Source organism: Bufo bufo, chromosome 4 (assembly GCF_905171765.1).
Source record: "Bufo bufo chromosome 4, aBufBuf1.1, whole genome shotgun sequence".
Taxonomy (NCBI): domain Eukaryota; kingdom Metazoa; phylum Chordata; class Amphibia; order Anura; family Bufonidae; genus Bufo; species Bufo bufo.
This window is the reverse complement of record NC_053392.1, coordinates 450630468-450650674: the sequence shown is the minus strand read 5'-3', so window position 1 is coordinate 450650674 and position 20207 is coordinate 450630468. Positions and strand designations below refer to the sequence as shown.

Sequence of the window (20207 nt, the reverse complement as noted above, 5' to 3'; positions counted from 1 at the left end):
TGCAGGTAATGAAAAAGCATGGACTCACCAAAGAGGGACCGTGTGCTCTATCAACCAGGATGGCGCTACCCCAACGCGTGTTTCGGCATGCCTTCGTCTGGGGGTCACCTGTCTCACTGCCATGCAGGCATGTCTGACGGTCGACTCACCTGTGTATTTTTGGTCATTACTTTGCTTTTGGGTCATTGGCTGGTCATCGTACCCAGCACTTTCCATTTGATCCATATACATATATGTTCTATATTTGACCTGTGTGCTATCCCAGGGTGGCGCTCTTTTTCTTGCTCCCATTCACTTTTTAATGGCACCATATTTATCTGTTTATTTACCTATGCATAATTTTTTATCATGTTACAATAAAGCATATTTTTACTTTTTGGTACTATGAGCTCAGTTTTCTTTATCTTTACCTATTCTAATGGCAGAATAAAGTAGAGACAGGTGAGTTGATTTCAGCGGTCTGTCATTTATAAGTTAAAAGTAAGTTGTTCCCGAGAACCAACATCACAATCAATGCAGACTGGGCCTGGAAAAGAGTCACGGCCACCTGAGAAGAGTCATGGTTATTCATGAATTCTTGCTCTCCCTGCCCACCTGCTGATGATTGACAGGCTTCTACCTAGTTTTCTCCCTTTCTCTCTAGGAGAGAACTGCCAATCATCAGCAGATGGGCGAGGAGAGCAGGAGATTATAATAACCAGGACTCTTCTCAGGTAGATTTGACTCTTTTCAAGTCCTGGGCTGCAATGATTATGATGCTGGTTCTTGGCAACAACTTACTTTTAGCTGATGAGTGACACACTACTGAAATCAGCATTTCTGTCAGTAATTTATGCTGCCCTCAGTAAGGTCAGCATAAAGTTGATGACAGGTTCCCTTTAATGCACACAGAAACTGAAATGACAAATAAAGTGGTTGTCTCATCTCAGATTTTGATGACATATTGCTAGGATATGCCATCAATGTCAGGTGCAGGTCCCAGAGCCTTGACCTGCAACTAACACCAGAATGACCCCCCCAAAGTGTAGAAGAGGGCACCTCACAAGCCTGACCACCCTTTAGTCACCACTATGTGACTTCGAGCCGAACACGCTCGCTTGGCTATTTAGTCAGTCTCACTGCAGTGAATGGAGAGAACATGCTCTTCTTCACTTTAGGGGCCCTGTTCAGGAGATGGAACGGGTCCCAGAGATGGTACCTGCACTTGACTTTGATGGCATATCCTGATGATATGCCATCAAAATCTGAGATGGGCCAACCCCTTTAATATTTATTTTGAAAAATATAACAAAAGTATTTGGGATACGAATAGTATTATTTTGGACCAAGCATTTCTTCTGGTTTAACCCACTGGTCAAACTGCTCTGATGTAAGAATTCCAAGTTTTATGGCAGTTTCTTTTAATGTTCCACCTTCCTTGTGTGCGGTTTTGGCAATTTTGGCAGCTTTATCATACCCTATAAAATAAAAAAACAAAGCATATGATTAGGAGTTTTCAAATGTATTTATAATTTACTGTTGTGTGTTACTGTATTAAGGCACATTAGTGGTTTTGTTTTCCTTTATTCTTGTTCACATTTCTGTCGAATTTTCTGTCACTTTTAGTCAGAAGAGAGTGCTGATCTGTCAAATGAGGGACACCAGCAGCACCAGATGGACTCCACTGAATTATAATGGGAACTGTTTGGTTCCACCATAGTGTCGGTCATTTTGATGAGAATTATAGCGTTGCATGATGCATTATTCTTCCCATCACATATGACCAAATTCCCTAAATGATGTACTGACCGTAAATGTGAAGAGTGTTCGTCATGCAATACAAAAGGCTGCCATAAAAACACTGCAAGCTCATGAATTTACAAGACAATAGTAAGGAATTTCAAATTCCTGCACCAATTCAAAATTTTAAGATAACTTTATCTGGGAAACTGAGTGTTTGTGATCTTACATCAGCAGATATGGAACATGTAAAGGAATGGGAGACTATTGTTTACCACCCTCTCTATGGTATAAGAATACTGTAAAAATAAGCAAACGTGAAATCATTCGGCAACTTCCCCATTTCAGCCAGGACTCCAGGTTGTTTCCCCTACGAGGCTGCACAAAGGTTAGAATATAATACTGTAATTTGGTGATTTCCAAAGATTGTTAGAATTCTGACCAACTTTTTTTTTCCACAAAGAGGGAATATTATAGTTGCAAGAGAGTTGCACACAGACATGAGATGAAAATAAAATAAATAAATTTTGAAAGTTTACAAATTTGAGATAAAATAGTGCATTTATAAAAATATATACCTGATATGGAAGATTTTTAATTATTAGTGCCATTATGTCAATACATATCTGTATCAATACATTTCTTATGTATACAGAAAAAAAACAAAAAAAAAACTATCGCATGAAAGATGAGTCACAGGCAGTAATGAACACAGCAGTTTTTTGTCTAAAGCTTGCCATAAACAATAGACCAAAATGGCCAAACCAGCCAATTCTGGCAGGACCAGGGACAACCCAACAGCCCCAAAAGCAGATGTTGCAAGGAAAGAAGCATTGGGTTTGTTGTCAGCATACTTGGTCCTTTATTCTCAAGAGTATCCAACTCTCGTTATGGAGCTAAACATACATGCTCATCTAAATGCATATATACAGTATATGTATGCAGTGGTCTTATACATATGACAAGCTTTAGGACACCCTTTGGCGGTTTCACAATTCTGTTATAGCTGTTAAAAAAACACATATGATTAGAGACAAAAAGAAAACTTTGTAATTCCAAAAATGTTACCTATGTGTGGATTTAGTGCAGTTACAAGCATTAAAGATTCATTCATCAATTTGTTGATTCTTTCAGTATTTGCTTGAATTCCAACAACGCAATTGTCGGTAAATGAAACTGAAGCATCACCAAGCAACCTCACAGAGTTGAGAATATTTTTTATCTAAGGAGGAAACATTTTGGATACAGTAACATTAAACATTAATAAATGAAGTATAAAATAACATTTTGAAAAAATAAAATTCAACAATATACAAATATATTTACTATTAAAACACAGTATAATAAATGTTTTAAATATGAGTGTTTATCAGGACTAGGAGTAAAAAAAAAATACTGTCCTTTTTTTTAGGCAGAAACTTAAGATTCTTTATGAAGAATTCTAAATCCTAAAGGGGTTGTCTCACCTCATTAATCCACTGTATACATCCCTTTTCTAAATCGGGATGTAACTCCTGTAATTATCCTTTTTCTACACCCAAACTGCATGCTCGTTTCTAGGGGTTACGGCCACCACTGTAATGTTACGAGCGGTGGCCGCGCAAGCGCACTTATCCCCTGTGCTCCGGCTGCAGAGGTGGCCGGGTTTTACAGAAGAGAGTGCACACTGCTTGAGCTGTCAGTAGAACAGGAACCATTAACACAGTTACAGGGCGTGCGCTACAGCCCTGTAACTGTGATATATAAAGGTAATTGTTTTCAGTCACACTAGGGCAGTAAGCTGTGTGTTGATGACAGGAGGGGGAACCTTTACACAGCACACAGAACAGATCGTGACATGCAACTTACCATTGGATGTCAAGATCTGCTCTGATATCCCAGAGGCGGATACAGAATCTCCTACTGTGACAGCCTCGGGAGCGAGCAAGCACAAGTGAGGAGAGGGGTTACTTCCTCCCTACCAGGCTTGCCTTGCACTTTAGAGTTCAGCTCTGCCCCCAGCAAGCAGGGCAGTGAGGCCCTGAGAGCAGGGAGGCAGCCAGCAAACAGGGAGGTGAGACAACCCCTTTAACACAGTTCGAGAATCCGCCAGATAATCGCTAACAAGCATTCATAGGAGCGCTTGTTAGCAATTATCTGGCAGTGTAAAGGTGCCAATTACCTGACGAATGAGCGAAACGCTTGTTGTTCGTGTAACTCGGTCGTTTGTCTAGGCACCTAAATTGTCGTTGGCCGACAGCAGACTGTGCTGTGTAAACAGCCTCTGCTGTCGGCAAACGAGTCTGTATAGGGACAAGCAATGGCATTAGCGATCGTTCCTCCTTGCACTATAGAGGGGATCGCTGCATGTAATAACAGCGGTCTCCTCTGCTGACAAGCAGGCGCTTGTCAGGAAGGAACACATCCCTCACAACAATCGCCTGCAAAATCTGCCCATGTAAAAGGGCCTTAAGACAAAATCGGTGCATATTAAGGGTGTTGCCACACTGTTGTATTTGGGCTTTAGAAATTCATGCATCATTTTCTAATGTTGATTTGGGTGGAAATTTTAAGTCACATTTCATTTGCAGGTACCAAAAAAGAAGGAAAAGTCTGAAAAACTGTTTATATGGGATTTTATAATTTCCTATTCATCAAAATCTGACAATAAAAAAAAATGTGTATTCTGGCGAACATGGCAATGGGGTAGTATCTGAGAAATGTATCTAAATAATTATTTACTACAGTACCCTGTTATTAGCGGGAGCCATCAAAACAGTCCTACACTCTAGGAGAAAACTATAGGGCTGTGGCTATACAAATAAGCCATCATGAGGTGGCCACATACAGGATACAATTACTACAATATTAAAAGTTAATGCAAACCTAATTAAAATACTACTTACAATTAAAGGCTTGAAAACATTTAATTCAAAATGTCCATTACTGCCTCCTATCGTTATAGCAACGTTGTTCCCCATCACTTGGGCGCATACCATAGTTACAGCTTCACACTGTGTAGGATTCACTTTGCCTGTAGGGAAAATAAATCTGGTCATAGCAGTCAATCAGTAATAGGAACTGTCACAGTATATCACTATATGTCAGTGAGAAGATGGTCAATCACTGATAGGACCGCTTCCTTGACTTCAAAGCCCAGAATGAGCAAGAATTTACATGAATGAAATACAAGTTACATTGAATCATTTCATACAAAACTATATATCAATCTACTCAGCTCCCCCTACTCTATAACATTCTACTAGACTGCATTGCATTTTCAATGTGACAGGTTCATTTTCATAATGCTTATGTTTTTATCACAAACATTTAGCACAAACACGGGGGTTCCTTTTGCATACGATGCCTCGAAAAAAAGCTATAACTTTCAGAATTCAGTATTTTTCTCAAAACTGACTGTTGACCTTAAAATTCCACAAACCATCAAAAAGCTATGCCAGCTTTCTGTCATTGAAAAGTCGAAAACTTAGCTTTTTTCTGACATTGGTGATACATTTTTCTAGGTGCCCCTGTTTATAGGGTTTGATTTTTACAGTGTTCACTGTGTGATAAAAATAACAATGGAGGTTACGATTATGGTTCCGTGTCCGTTCCCACCTCCTTACTCCCGTTCTGGCTGGTGCATGCCAACATAGTAAACATAGTCTTTCTGGCTCTTAAAAGGCCAGTGTGAGCATAGGCTAATCTGTCCCCAGCCTATGACAGCGCTCCTGACGTAGTGCATGTATGGCACCTTCCCCTATGGGAGGGGTCTGAGAAAAAGGTTCCTAGATTATCTCATTATTGCAAAGGTGTGCCTAGTGTGTACTCTGACCTTCTGTGCCTACCTTCTGTCTGTTAACAGTACTGACCCTGTGTCCCCTTGGTGTCCATAGTATCTCTTGACACTGTCGAGTCAGCAGCCTGTAAACAATTACTCCTAGAGGTAGCGGCCTGGTGGCCCCTGCAGTAAAGCCAAGATACCAGATAACCACCTTGACAATGCCCTCAGGAGTAGATACAAATCAAATCTGTTCAGTGGAATAATAGGCCACACCCGCTCTCTTGCAATTTGCTCAGACCATAGACCCCACTGACAACTCCAAACTTGAAAATACAGGTTCTGTTAGAGGAGCTGACTAATCAGCAAAGTTGCCTGGAACATATTTTCAGTAAATGAAGACCATCTCTGCATTTCTGGACACCATGGCCACCTCTTTTTACGCTTTGCCCCCTCAAGATGCAGCCCCTACACATCAGCTAGAGTCTGCCTCTCTTCTTTCTCCTTGCATTGGCCAACACTTTGTAGAATGTCACTGACTGGGACACTGGACAAGACACTGGTCTTGATGCCTGCCATGCTGTCTGGCTGCAGTCAATCTGGTTCTGAGGTCTCAAATTCTTCAAAAACCAGTTATGCAGATGTTTTTGACAAGGATGGTGAAACGCTGTTGCACCATAGGCCATAGAAATCATGGGCTATATATCTGCTCCAATGACCTGCCACCACTTCTCCACATGGTACTGTTTATTCTCGTTTCCTGAGACTAATGGCATGTCAGACTATATACATTATAATATATCAGGGGGAGAAAAACAGAACTGGATCGCACATCCACAATGCTATGCTAGGATCTAATTCAACTCTCTTCTCAGCGTCATATTGAAGTGTACAGCCCCCCATATTACATGCTGTACAAGAGGCATTACTGTACATTTTGCTCAAAAGGCATAAGCCCACTCACCACGCAAAGGTCGCCTCTAAGTCAGAGTAGGTCCCACTCAAAGAGGCGACCTTGGCGTGGTGAGTGGGCTTATGCCTTTTGATAAAAATGTACACTAATGCCTCTTGTACAGCATGTAGTTTAGGGGGCTGTACACTTTAATATGGCGCTGAGAAGAGTTTAATTAGATCAAAGCATAGCATTGTGGATGTGCGATCCAGTTCTGTTTTTCTCCCCCTGATATATGTTATTTGAATCTTTCTTCTTTACTACTGGTATCAGCACTGCTCCCATTCGGCACAGGTGGTTTTAATTTTCGCAGAAGTCTGCATAGAAGTGGTACAGTTCTGTTTTTCTCTCCCTGACCTATATACATTATAACCTTGGAGAGAGGATTCATCCTCAAGTCTCACTCCTCTGCTGGAGCGATCTTCTTTCTTAAGGAAAAGGATGGCTCTCTGGCAGGCTCCAGGGATTTCAGAGGTGCTCTGATAGCCATCTTGGATTTTGCACTGCTGGGAGATGAAGCCTTACACAGAGAGTAACATGCCCTGCAGACTTCACTGGCAGTATGAACATCCTGTCATTTTAATGGAGGAGTACCTGAGTGTTAAAGAGGGACTCAATCTAGTGAAAGTAAGCTACGGAAACCTGAGGAAAGGTTAATACCTGTAGCCATTCCAGAAGAAGTATGGCCAAAATCAGTACTCAGTCTAAGGCTATTTTCACACAAGCGTTTTTGCATGGATCAGCAAAAACGCTTCAGTCATAATACAACCGTCTGCATCCATTCTGAACGGATCCAGTTGTATTATCTCTAAAATAGCCAAGACGGACCAGTCTATAAAACCATTGTAAGTGAATGGAGGATGGATGGGTTTTCTTTTGTGTCCGAGAAAACGGATCCGCCACCATTGACTTATATTGCATGTCATGACGGATCAGTCTTGCTCTGCACCACATTGCGGACAGAAAAATGCTGTTTGAACGGAACGGAATGAATTCTGGTGTATTCAGTTTTGTCCCCATTGACAATGAATGGGGACAAAACGAAAGCCCTTTTTCCCCGCTACTGAGATGCTATGATGGATCTCAATAGCGGAAAGGGAAAGCGCATGTGTGAAAGTAGTCTAAGCTCTAAGTCCATAACGTGCATAACAAAAAAAAAAACAAAAACAAAAAAAACATTCCTGGATACATTGCAATGGAAGAGACATACAATCGTTCCCGTTAGGCATTTTATAGACATAAATACTGCTGCTACTGTTTGATATGATGCTCCTATATCATGTATTACAAATCTGAAGATAAAAAGATTGATGTACACAGACCAATCTGTGGCTGCTATGTGTTTTTTTTCTGTGGATACAAAGAGGGGGCGTAATGTGGGGTACTATAATACACTGCTCAAAAAAATAAAGGGAACACTTAAACAACACAATGTAACTCCAAGTCAATCAGACTTCTGTGAAATCAAACTGTCCACTTAGGAAGCAACACTGAGTGACAATCAATTTCACATGCTGTTGTGCAAATGGGATAGACAACAGGTGGAAATTATAGGCAATTAGCAAGACACCCCCAATAAAGGACTGGTTCTGCAGGTGGTAACCACAGACCACTTCTCAATTCCTATGCTTCCTGGCTGATGTTTTGGTCACTTTTGAATGCTGGAGGTGCTTTCACTCTAGTGGTATCATGAGACAAAGTCTAAAACCCACACAAGCGGCTCAGGTAGTGCAGCTTATCCAGGATGGCACATCAATGCGAGCTGTGGCAAGAAGGTTTGCTGTATCTGTCAGCGTAGTGTCCAGAGCATGGAGGCGCTACCAGGAGACAGGCCAGTACATCAGGAGACGTGGAGGAGGCCGTAGGAGGGCAACAACCCAGCAGCAGGACCGCTACCTCCGCCTTTGTGCAAGGAGGAACAGGAGGAGCACTGCCAGAGCCTTGTAAAATGACCTCCAGCAGGCCACAAATGTGCATGTGTCTGCTCAAACGGTCAGAAACAGACTCCATGAGGGTGATATGAGGGCCCGATGTCCACAGGTGGGGGTTGTGCTTACAGTCCAACACCGTGCAGGATGTTTGGCATTTGCCAGAGAACACCAAGATTGGCAAATTCGCCACTGGCGCCCTGTGCTCTTCACAGATGAAAGCAGGTTCACATTGAGCACATGTGACAGATGCGACAGAGTCTGGAGACGCCGTGGAGAACGTTCTGCTGCCTGCAACATCCTCCAGCATGACCGGTTTGGCATTGGGTCAGTAATGGTGTGGGGTGGCATTTCTTTGGAGGGCCGCACAGCCCTCCATGTGCTCGCCAGAGGTAGCCTGACTGCCATTAGGTACAGAGATGAGATCCTCAGACCCCTTGTGAGACCATATGCTAGGGCGGTTGGCCCTGGGTTCCTCCTAATGCAAGAAAATGCTAGACCTCATGTGGCTGGAGTGTGTCAGCAGTTCTTGCAAGACGAAGGCATTGATGCTATGGACTGGCCCGTCCGTTCCCCAGACCTGAATCCAATTGGGCACATCTGGGAAATCATGTCTCGCTCTATCCACCAACGTAACGTTGCACCACAGACTGTCCAGGAGTTGGCAGATGCTTTAGTCCAGGTCTGGGAGGAGATCCCTCAGGAGACTGACCGCCACCTCATCAGGAGCATGCACAGGCGTTGTAGGGAGGTCATACAGGCACGTGGAGGCCACACACACTACTGAGCCTCATTTTGACTTGTTTTAAGGACATTACATCAAAGTTGGATCAGCCTGTAGTGTGTTTTTTCCACTTTAATTTTGAGGGTGACTCCAAATCCAGACCTCCATGGGTTAAAAAATTTGATTTCCATTTTTTTTATTTTTGTGTGATTTTGTTGTCAGCACATTCAACTATGTAAAGAACAAAGTATTTCAGAAAAATATTTAATTAATTCAGATCTAGGATGTGTTATTTTTGTGTTCCCTTTATTTTTTTGAGCAGTGTACTAGCGGTCTGTGTTTGATGGCATCTCCCCTCCACCTTCCTGCCTGACTATATACCGCTCACACTCGTTGCCATCTTCTTCCCCCTGCTCTGGCTGTTGCACACTACCATAGTGCACAGGTGCGCTCTTTCCTGCTCTTAAAGGACCAGCACACACCCTACCTAATCTGCCCCCAGCCTATGGCAGTGTCCCCTGGGGTATACATGGCATCTTTCTGAGCAAAAGGTTCCTAGCTTGTATAGTTTCTGCAAAGGTGTGCCTGCTATGTATTATAACCTCCCATGCCTGACTCTATCACCTGTTCTGACCAAATGCCTGTTTACCGCACTGCGCAAACTCTGGCTGTCCTTACCTTGGTTTGCGCTGGCACAGATCCTAAGGCTGTGCCATCACTCTGACATCATATTATAGCACTGAGTGACATAATAGTATGCCAATGAGCGCTAATAGGTTAATGAAGCTGCTCAGGTGTGTTCACGACATGATTTACAATCCTGGGTGTTCTATGATACACAATAATTTAGCACAAGAAATAAAAAAGGGTATTACCAGGCATAATACTGCTTCCAGGTTCATTTTCTGGCAATATCAATTCTCCAAGACCAGAACGTGGGCCAGACCCAAGAAAACGAATGTCATTGGCAATCTTCATTAGGCTGCAAGCGACAGTGTTCAAAGCGCCACTCAATTCGACCAGGGCATCATGAGCAGCAAGAGCTTCAAATTTGTTTGGAGCAGTGATGAAAGGTAATCCTGTGGGAATATTTTACATACAGACACTTCAAACAAACAATATCTCAAACGTCAAAGAACTTGCTCACAGGCATTTACATACTGTATGGATATTTTGCCGTTACCGTTATTACGTTTCCAAAAACACAATCCCCCCCCCCCCCCCCAAAATGTTTAAAGTATAACTGTCGTATTATTTTTTTTTTTGGAGTATTAGATTGCGGTGATTAATATCTCCTTGGTGGCCCTATTTCAACTTTTCACTGTGTATTCAATTACCCCTTAATTCAACATTTTTTCCCCTGTACTGCCTACTTTTACCTGTGCTTAAAATAGGGTTGCTAGGCATGGTCCGTCTATCTGTTGAAGGACGGAGGACACAGAAGCAGGCTGCGTGCAAGGTCAGAATACTGACAGCCAGGGACTGTAAGTAAATGATTAAAGCCAGGTCCTCCCCAGCAGCTGATAACAGTGCCTGGGCTGTGTGCACTTCTCCCTGTCCCTGCGCTTGGCAGACGCTCCCTCACTCAGCAGAGCTGAAGAATGCAGAGTGGAAGCAGCGCAGAGCAGGGAAGGGAGATCTGCCGTCTGCTCAGTGTATAAATGAAAGCAACATGTGGTAAGAGGACCCCTTTGTGCTGCAGGAGATTAACCCTTTAGGGGGAGGGCTCTGGTTACTGACACTTTTGGGGGGCTATTGTTACTGGCTAGTGAGGGCAGGCGGAATTAGCCTCAGGATGAGGGCAGTGGCGGCCATCTTAACCGAATAGTGAAATTGCAGTTTTATGCAGACTGGTTGCTAAGGGCTGAATCTTATTAAATATGGGGTAAGTCAGTCTAATAGTAACTGATTCTGGACTATCATGTTATTAGTAACTACATATATGAAAATTGAAATTAGGGTCTAAGTGTGACAGTTATCCTTTAAGTTCATTTTTAAAACCTTTGGAGAAACCCTTCAAAGAGAAGGAAACGCAAAAGTTATAAACTTTTTAATTCTTCAGTCCATGTAATATCATGGGAGGTTTTTTTATGGAGCAAGTTACAATTTAGGCTACTTTCACACCTGAGTTCGGTGCGGATCCATCTTGTATCTGCACAGACGGATCCGCACCGATAATGCAAATGCTTGTATCCATTCAGAACGGATCCATTTGCATTATTCTTTAAAAAAAAAGTCTAAGTCAAAACGGATCTGTCCTAACTTACATTGAAAGTCAACGGAGGATGGATCCGTTTTCAATTGCACAATATTATTGTGTCAGTGAAAACGAATCCGTCCCCATTGACTTACATTGTAAGTCAGGACAGATGCGCTTGGCTCCGCATCGCTAGGCGGACATCAAAACGCTGTGTGAAAGTAGCCTTAGAAAGGTCCTGTTTTAGGGTACTTCTAAGGCTACTTTCACACTAGCAGCAGGACGTATCCGACAGGCTGTTCACCCGACGGAACCTCCTGTCGGATCCGTCCTGCCGCTAGTGAACGTGTGCCCCTCAACTACCGCATCGGCCCCATTGACTATAATGGGGGTGGGGCGGAGTTCTGGCAGAGGCACGGCGAGAGGCTGCCGGAATAAAACTACGACAAGTCCGACATTTGTTCCGGCAGCCTCTCGCCGTGCGCTGCCGTTCCTCCGCCCCGCCCCCATTATAGTCAATGGAGCTGGAGCGGTAGTCAGGGGGCACACGTTCACTAGCGGCAGGACGGATCCGACAGGCTGTTCACCCGCCGGTACAGCCTGCCGGAGGTCCGTGCCGCTAGTGTGAAAGTAGCCTTACTTGATCTACAATTAAAAACAAACCATGCCACAAGATACTTGATTGGCTCTCCCGCATACATATAAAGCAATATAGGTAATCTCAGAGCAGGTATGTAATCTACAAGAAATACAGCAAAATAAACACGTCCATTTGGCTGGCTAATCAGTTCATACACAAGCAAATAATAAAGCAGATCAAAATAAAAATGTGATAAACTAAATATTCCTTACTGAGAAGTATTGGGCTAAGGGCTTGTTCACACGACCGTGAAGTTTTTTGCAGTCCGAAAATTGCGGATCCGCAAAAAACGGATGCCGCCCGTGTGCCTTCCGCAATTTGCAGAACTGAACAAGAGGCCCTCATAGAAATGCCTATTCTTGTCCGCAAAACGGACAAGAATAGGACAGGACTCATAATTTTTGCAGTGCCACGGAACAGAGCAATGGATGCGGACAGCACACAGAGTGCTGTCTGCATCTTTTGCGGACCCATTGAAATGAATGGTTCCGTATACGGACCGCATGCGGAACGCAAAAAACGGCCTGTATACGGAACGCAAAATACGTTCGTGTGAATGAGCCCTAACTTTAGTTTACTCACCAGTCCCCTCAGAGAGAGTGTCTATTCAGGGGGACCTCTTGTTCCATGCTATGTTTATTCTCCAACTTGAACTTAAAAGGGTTACCCAGGAATTGATAATGATGACCTATCCACAGGATAGGTCATCATTATTACAGAGGTAGGGGTCTAAGTCTTGGAGGATCCTAAAGGATAGGTCATCAATATAACTTCCCAGATTACTGCTTTAAAGGGATTCTGTCACCAGGTTTTGGCCTATAGAGATACGGACATGCACGGCTAGATCGCCGCTAGCATGTCCACAATATATCTGTCCTATAGGGCTGTGTGGTTTTAATTTATTAAAAAAAGGATTTTATAGATATGTAAATGAGTCTTGAATGTGTCCAAGGGGCTGCACTAACCTTACTTGTGCCCAGCCACGCCCGCCTGTGAAGGAGCCCAGCACCGCCTATGTCCTCCGAATCGCCTCCTTTCATCAACGATAGATAGCCGTAAGCTCGCGATGCGCGAGATCGCGCATGCGCAGTTCTTTCCCCGAGGCTGATGCCAGCACAGGGAAGGAACACTATACCGGCACTGCACATACGCGATCTCGCGATTACGGTTATCTATCGTTGATGCTCGGAGGAGATTCGGAGGACATAGGCGGTGCTGGGCTCCTTCACAGGCGGGCGTGGCTGGGCACAAGTAAGGTTAGTGCAGCTCCGTGGACACATTCAAGACTCATTTACATATCTATAAAATCCTTTTTTAAATAAATTAAAACCACACAGCCCTATAGGACCGGTATATTGCGGACATGCTAGCAGCGATCTAGCCGTGCATGTCCGTATCTATAGGCCAAAACCAGGTGACAGAATCCCTTTAAGCATGCATGCCATCTTTCCTCTCAGCTTGCTATGGAAGCTTAAGTAGAACATCATTTCTCCAAAGGCACAAGCTGAGACCAGTCCTTAGCCGAGAGGAACCATAGGACAGAGGAATTTCAGAGAGAGATAGAGAGATAGAGAGAGAGAAAAGAAACAAAATGTATAAACACTTCACTTCTCTCTGTTAGTGTCCCATAAGGCTCTGTCCTAGCACCCCTGCTTTTCTCCACTTATTGTATATCTTTGACCTGGGAAATCTCAGAGGCTTTTAGTACCACCCATATGCTGATGACAACAAAATGAGCAAGCTGCACAGGCGGGTACAGAAGCCAGAATGGGAGATTTTAACTTCCCAGATATTGGTTCTGTCTCAACTGCAAAAGGGAGAAAGTTCCTCAACTTGCTGCAGGACCACCATTTATAAAAATAAACAGGTATCGCCATAGTTTTAATAGTATCAGAACTATTAAAACTATAAAAATATTTTTCCTGGGTGGTGGATGCCATAACGAAAATAAATAAATAAATGATTCACCATTTTTTAGCCAGTCTTCACTGAAGTATCATCTAAGCAGTGAATTAAAGGAGTTATCAAATACAATAAACTGCCCCCCCATATGCTAGGGCCCTCACAGGGAATATACTTCGCTCCGCTCCTGGTCCCCGCACTGCAGCTGCTGCTTCTGAAAACATCCAGTGTCGGGGGAAGGGGTGAAGCAGCCAATGGCAGGTGGGGACAGGCCGCCCTAGCATCGCGCGCGACACTAGGAAGGCTTGTTCCCATGCCCGCCTGCCATTGGCTGCTCTCCCACCCCCAACACTGTAGGTTTTCATCGGCGCATGGGGAGAAGCAGAGGTGGCGGCAGTGCAGGGACCAGAAGCGGCGCAGGGAGCGGGGTAAGTGTATTCCCTGTGAGGGGCCGGCATATGGGGGGGCAGTTTATAGTATTGGATAACCCCTTTAATAATTACTGAGGGGAAGCAGGAATGGAGAATGATAAGAGGAAAAGGAAGCCTCTTTCTCTAATGAGATATTAAAAAAATTACTTACCGTATATTCATTTGTACTATTAATTTATGAAAAAGTTAAATGACAGTTTAAATACAGCAACATGAATTTGCAGATCTCCTTTAATTAGCTTGTAAATTACTACAGACTAGAAAAAAATTAGGATGTACTCACAATATCTCAAAATCAATTGTATACATAAAAATGGGGTTACATTATGCAGCAAACACATAAAAGGGAATTTACTAAGACTACAGTAGCATTTTTTTAAGCCACTCTTAATAATAAACCCTGTAGTCATACAGTCCTGATCAAAAGTTTAACCACTTCCCATCTGGGCCCTTTGCCCCCTTCCTGACCAGGCCTAATTTTGCAAAACTGACATATCTCACTTTATGTGGTAATAACTTTGGAACGCCTTTACTTATCCAAGTCATTCAGAGATTGTTTTCTCGTGACACATTGTACGTCATGATAGTCATAAATTTGAGTCAAAAAATTTCACCTTTATTTATGAAAAAATCCCAAATTTACCAAAAATTTAGAAAAATTCGCAATTTTCTAAATTTCAATTTCTCTGCTTTTAAAACAGAAAGTGATACCTCATAAAATATTTATTACTTAACATTCCCCATATGTCTACTTTATGTTGGCATCATTTTGGAAATGTCATTTTATTTTTTTAGCACGTTAGAAGGCTTAGAAGTTTAGAAGCAATTCTTCAAATTTTTAAGAAAATTGCCAAAACCCACTTTTTAAGGACCAGTTCTTCAGGTCTGAAGTCACTTTGTGGGGCCTACATAGTGGATACCCCCATAAATGACCCCATTGTAGAAACGACACCCCTCAAGTTACTTAAAAGCGATTTTACAAACTTTGTTAACCCTTTAGGCGTTCCACAAGAATTAATGGAAAATAGAGATACAATTTCAAAATTTCACTTTTTTGGCAGATTTTCCATTTTAATAATTTTTTTCCAGTTACAAAGCAAGGGTTAACAGCCAAACCAAACTCAATATTTATGGCCCTGATTCTGTAGTTTACAGAAACACCCCACATGTGGTCGTAAACTGCTGTACGGGCACACGGCAGGGCGCAGAAGGAAAGGAATGCCATACGGTTTTTAGATGCCATGTCCCATTTGAAACCCTTACAGTAGAAACTCCCAAGAAGTGATCCCATTTTGGAAACTAGGGTATAAGGTGCCAGTTTAATTGCTACTATTTTTGGCTACATATGATTTTTTGATCATTCATTATAACACTTTATGGGGCAAGGTGACCAAAAAATTGGTTGTTTTAGCACAGTTTCTATTTATTTATTTTTACAGCGTTCACCTTAGGGGTTCAGTCAAGTGACATTTTTATAGAGAAGATTGTTATGGACGTGGCTATACCTAATATGTATACTTTTTCTTATTTATTAAAGTTTTACACAATAATAGCATTTTTGAAACCAAAAAAAATTATGTTTTAGTGTCTCCATGTTCTAAGAGCTATAGTTTTTTTTTAGAGATTTTCTTATGCAGGAGCTCATTTTTTGCGGGATGAGGTGACTGTTTTATTGGTACCATTTTGTGGGACATACGCATTTTTGATCACTTGGTGTTGCACTTTTTGTGATGTAAGGTGACAAAAATTGCTTGTTTTGACACAGTTTTCTTTTTTTTTTTTTTTTTTTTTTTTACGGTGTTCACCCGAGGGGTTAGGTCATGCGATATTTTTATAGAGCTGGTTTTTACGGACGCGGCAATACCAAATATGTCTATTTTATTTTTTCTATTTTTAACATTGTTTTTTTATTCCTTACTTGGGGAATTTTTTTTTTTACATGTGAAACATTTATTTTATTTTTTCAACCCTTTAATTATTTAACCCCTTAAGGACACAGCCTTTTTACACCTTAGGACCAGGCCATTTTTTGCAAATCTGACCAGAGTCCCTTTAAGTGCTGATAACTTTAAAACGCTTTGACTTATCCAGGCCGTTCTGAGATAGTTTTTTCGTCACATATTGTACTTCATGACACTGGTAAAATGAAGTCAAAAAAATAATTTTTTTTGCACCAAAAAATACCTATTTTAACAAAAATTTGGAAAAATTAGCAAATTTCAAAGTTTCAGTTTCTCTACTTCTGTAATACATAGTAATACCCCCAAAAATTGTGATGACTTTACATTCCCCATATGTCTACTTCATGTTTGAATTGTTTTGGGAATGATATTTTATTTTTTGGGGATGTTATAAGGCTTAGAAGTTTAGAAGCAAATCTTGAAATTTTTCAGAAATTTACAAAAACTAAATTTTTAGGGACCAGTTCAGGTCTCAAGTCACTTTGCGAGGCTTACATAATAGAAACCACCCAAAAATGACCCCATCTAAGAAACTACACCCCTCAAGGTATTCAAAACTGATTTTGCATACGTTGTTAACCCTTTAGGTGTTGCACAAGAGTTATTGGCAAATGGGGAGGAAATTTGAGAATTTCATTTTTTTGTCTAATTTTTCATTTTAACCCATTTTTTCCACTAACAAATCAAGGGTTAACAGCCAAACAAGACTGTATCTTTATTGCCCTGACTCTGCCGTTTACAGAAACACCCAATATGTGGCCGTAAACTACTGTACGGCCACACAGCGGGGCGTAGAGTGAAAGGTGCGCCGTATGGTTTTTGGAAGGCTGATTTTTATGGACTGGTTTATTTACACCATGTCCCATTTGAAGCCCCCCTGATGCACCCCTAGAGTAGAAACTCCATAAAAGTGACCCCATCTAAGAAACTACACCCCTCAAGGTATTCAAAACTGATTTTACAAACTTTGTTAACCCTTTAGGTGTTGCACAAGATTTAATGGAAAATAGAGATACAATTTCAAAATTTAACTTTTTTGGCAGATTTTCCATTTTAATATTTTTTTTCCAGTTACAAAGCAAGGGTTAACAGCCAAACAAAACTCATTATTTATGGCCCTGATTCTGTAGTTTACAGAAACACCCCATATGTGGTCGTAAACTGCTGTACGGGCACACGGCAGGGCGCAGAAGGAAAGGAACGCCATACGGTTTTTAGAAGGCAGATTTTGCTGGACAGTTTTTTTTTACACCATGTCCCATTTGAAGCCCCCCTGATGCACCCCTAGAGTAGAAACTCCAAAAAAGTGACCCCATTTTAGAAACTACGGGATAGGGTGGCAGTTTTGTTGGTACTAGTTTAGGGTACATATGATTTTTGGTTGCTCTATATTACACTTTTTGTGCGGCAAGGTAACAAGAAATAGATTTTTTGGCACGTTTTTATTTTTTGTTATTTACAACATTCATCTGATAGGTTAGATCATGTGGTAATTTTATAGAGCAGGTTGTCACGGACGCGGCGATACCTAATATGTATACAATTTTTTTTTATTTATGTAAGTTTTACACAATGATTTCATTTTTAAAACAAAAAAAATGTTTTAGTGTCTCCATAGTCTAAGAGCCATAGTTTTTTCAGTTTTTGGGCGATTATCTTAAGTAGGGTCTCATTTTTTGCGGGATGAAATGACGGTTTGATTGGCATCTATTTTGGGGTGCATATGACTTTTTGATTGCTTGCTATTACACTTTTTGTGACGTAAGATGACAAAAAATGGCTTTTTTTACACCGTTTTTATTTTAATTTTTTTACGGTGGTCATCTGAGGGGTTAGATCATGTGATATTTTTATAGAGCCGGTCGATACGGACGCGGCGATACCTAATATGTATACTTTTTTTTTTATTTATGTAAGTTTTACACAATGATTTCATTTTTGAAACAAAAAAAATCATGTTTTAGTGTTTCCATAGTCTAAGAGCCATAGTTTTTTCAGTTTTTGGGCGATTATCTTGGGTAGGGTATGATTTTTGCGGGATGAGATGACGGTTTGATTGGTACTATTTTGGCGTACATGTGACTTTTTTGATCACTTTTATTACCTTTTTTGGGAAGTAAGGTGGGCAAAATTTCAATTTCATCATAGTTTTTTATTTTTTATTTTTATGGCGTTCACTGTTCGGGTAAAGTAACATAACCGTTTTATAGATCAGGTCGTTACGGACGCGGCGATACCAAACATGTGTAGGGAATTTTATTTTTTTCATTTTTAATCAGTGATAAATGTGTTTTTTGATTTTTACTTTTTTTTAACTTTTTTTTTGACCCAGACCCACTTGGTTCTTGAAGATCCAGTGGGTCTGATGTCTGTATAATACAGTACAGAACAATATATATTGTACTGTACTGTATTTTACTTACACTGAACAGATCTTTGCTTTTAGCATAGATCTGTTCAGCACCATGGACAGCAGGACGCCTGAGAGGCGTCCTGTTGCCATGGGAACCATCCCCGTCTGCTCAGAACTGCGCAGACGGGGAAGGGTAAGCACAGGGCTGAGGGGGGCTCTCTGGGGGCTCTCTCCCTCTCCCATCGGGGGGCTGCAAAGGCACAGCAGCCCCCCGATGGGAGAGGGAGGGAGCTCCCTGCGCTGTTAACCTTTTCCATACAGCGGTCCGTACGGACCGCTGTATGGAAAGGGTTAACGGCTGACATCGCATCGCAGATGTCAGCCGTTTATACCAGGGTGCCAGCAATGTGCTGGCACCCTGGTATACCCACTAGAAACCAACGATTATACAAGGGGAGGTGGGCGGGGGATCGCGATCCCGCCTGCCGCACCGCCCGCCTCCCGCACCGCCCGCAACCCTCCCCCTGCACCTCCCACCGGGCTAAAATCACTCGGGGGGTGCAGGGGGAGGGATACAGATCTATTTTAGGAATACTAAAGTTTCTGATCCCCGCGGTCAGGGACCGCGGGGATCAGAAACTGCAGAAATCGCAGGTCTGAATTGACCTGCGGTTTGCCGCGATCGCCGACATGGGGGGGTCACGGGACCCCCCCGCGCATTTAGCCTAGGTGCCTGCTCGATGATTTGAGCAGGCACCGGGTTCCGATCACTGCCGGCCGGGCGGCAGTGATCGGAACAACACATGATGTACCGGTACGTCATGTGTCCTTAAGTACCAGGACATCATGACGTACCGGTACGTCATGTGTCCTTAAGAGGTTAATATATTAACCCTTTCATGACCAAAGGTCATTGATGCCCCAGTGTCCAGGTCAAAATTTACAAATCTGACATGCGTCACTTTAAGTGGTAATAGCTTTGGAACACTTTTACTTATCCACGCCATTCTGAGATTGTTTTCTCGTGACACATTGTACTTCATGACAGTCATAAATTTGAGTCAATATATATCTCCTTTTTTTTTAAAAAAATCCCAAATTTACCAAAAAATTGTAAAAATTTGCAATTTTCTAAATTTCAATTTCTCTGCTTCTAAAACAGAAAGTGATACCTCATAAAATATTTATTACATAACATTCCCCATATGTCTACTTTATGTTGGCATCATTTTGGAAATGTTATTTTATTTTTTTAGGACGTTAGAAGGCTTAGAAGTTTAGAAGCAATTCTTAAAATTTTTAAGAAAATTTCCAAAACCTACTTTTTAAGGACTAGTTCAGGTCTGAAGTCACTTTGTGGGGCCTATATAGTGGATAACCCCATAAATGACCCCATTGTAGAAACTACACCCCTCAAGGTATTCAAAACCAATTTTACAAACATTATTAACCCTTTAGGTGTTCCACAAGAATTAAAGGAAAATGGAGATGAAATTTCTAAATTTCACTTTTTTAGCAGATTTTCTATTTTATTACATTTTTTTCTTTAACACATTAAGGGTTAACAGCCAAACAAAACTCAATATTTATTACTCTGATTCTGCGGTTTACAGAAACACCCCACATGTGGTCGTAAACTG

General features: G+C 41.8%; 1 protein-coding gene across 1 annotated transcript in view; it reads right to left on the bottom strand.

The window, feature by feature from the left end:
- Window positions 1-764: 764 nt before the first annotated feature.
- FH (fumarate hydratase) overlaps window positions 765-20207 on the bottom strand; it is a 100428-nt gene continuing 80985 nt past the window's right edge. The window contains exons 7-10 of the mRNA XM_040429410.1: window positions 9959-10162; window positions 4605-4732; window positions 2788-2941; window positions 765-1457 (exon numbers count right to left, since the gene is read on the bottom strand). Coding sequence (XP_040285344.1) covers window positions 1315-1457; window positions 2788-2941; window positions 4605-4732; window positions 9959-10162 — 629 coding nt within the window. The 3' untranslated portion in view covers window positions 765-1314. The remainder of the gene's footprint in view (window positions 1458-2787; window positions 2942-4604; window positions 4733-9958; window positions 10163-20207) is intronic.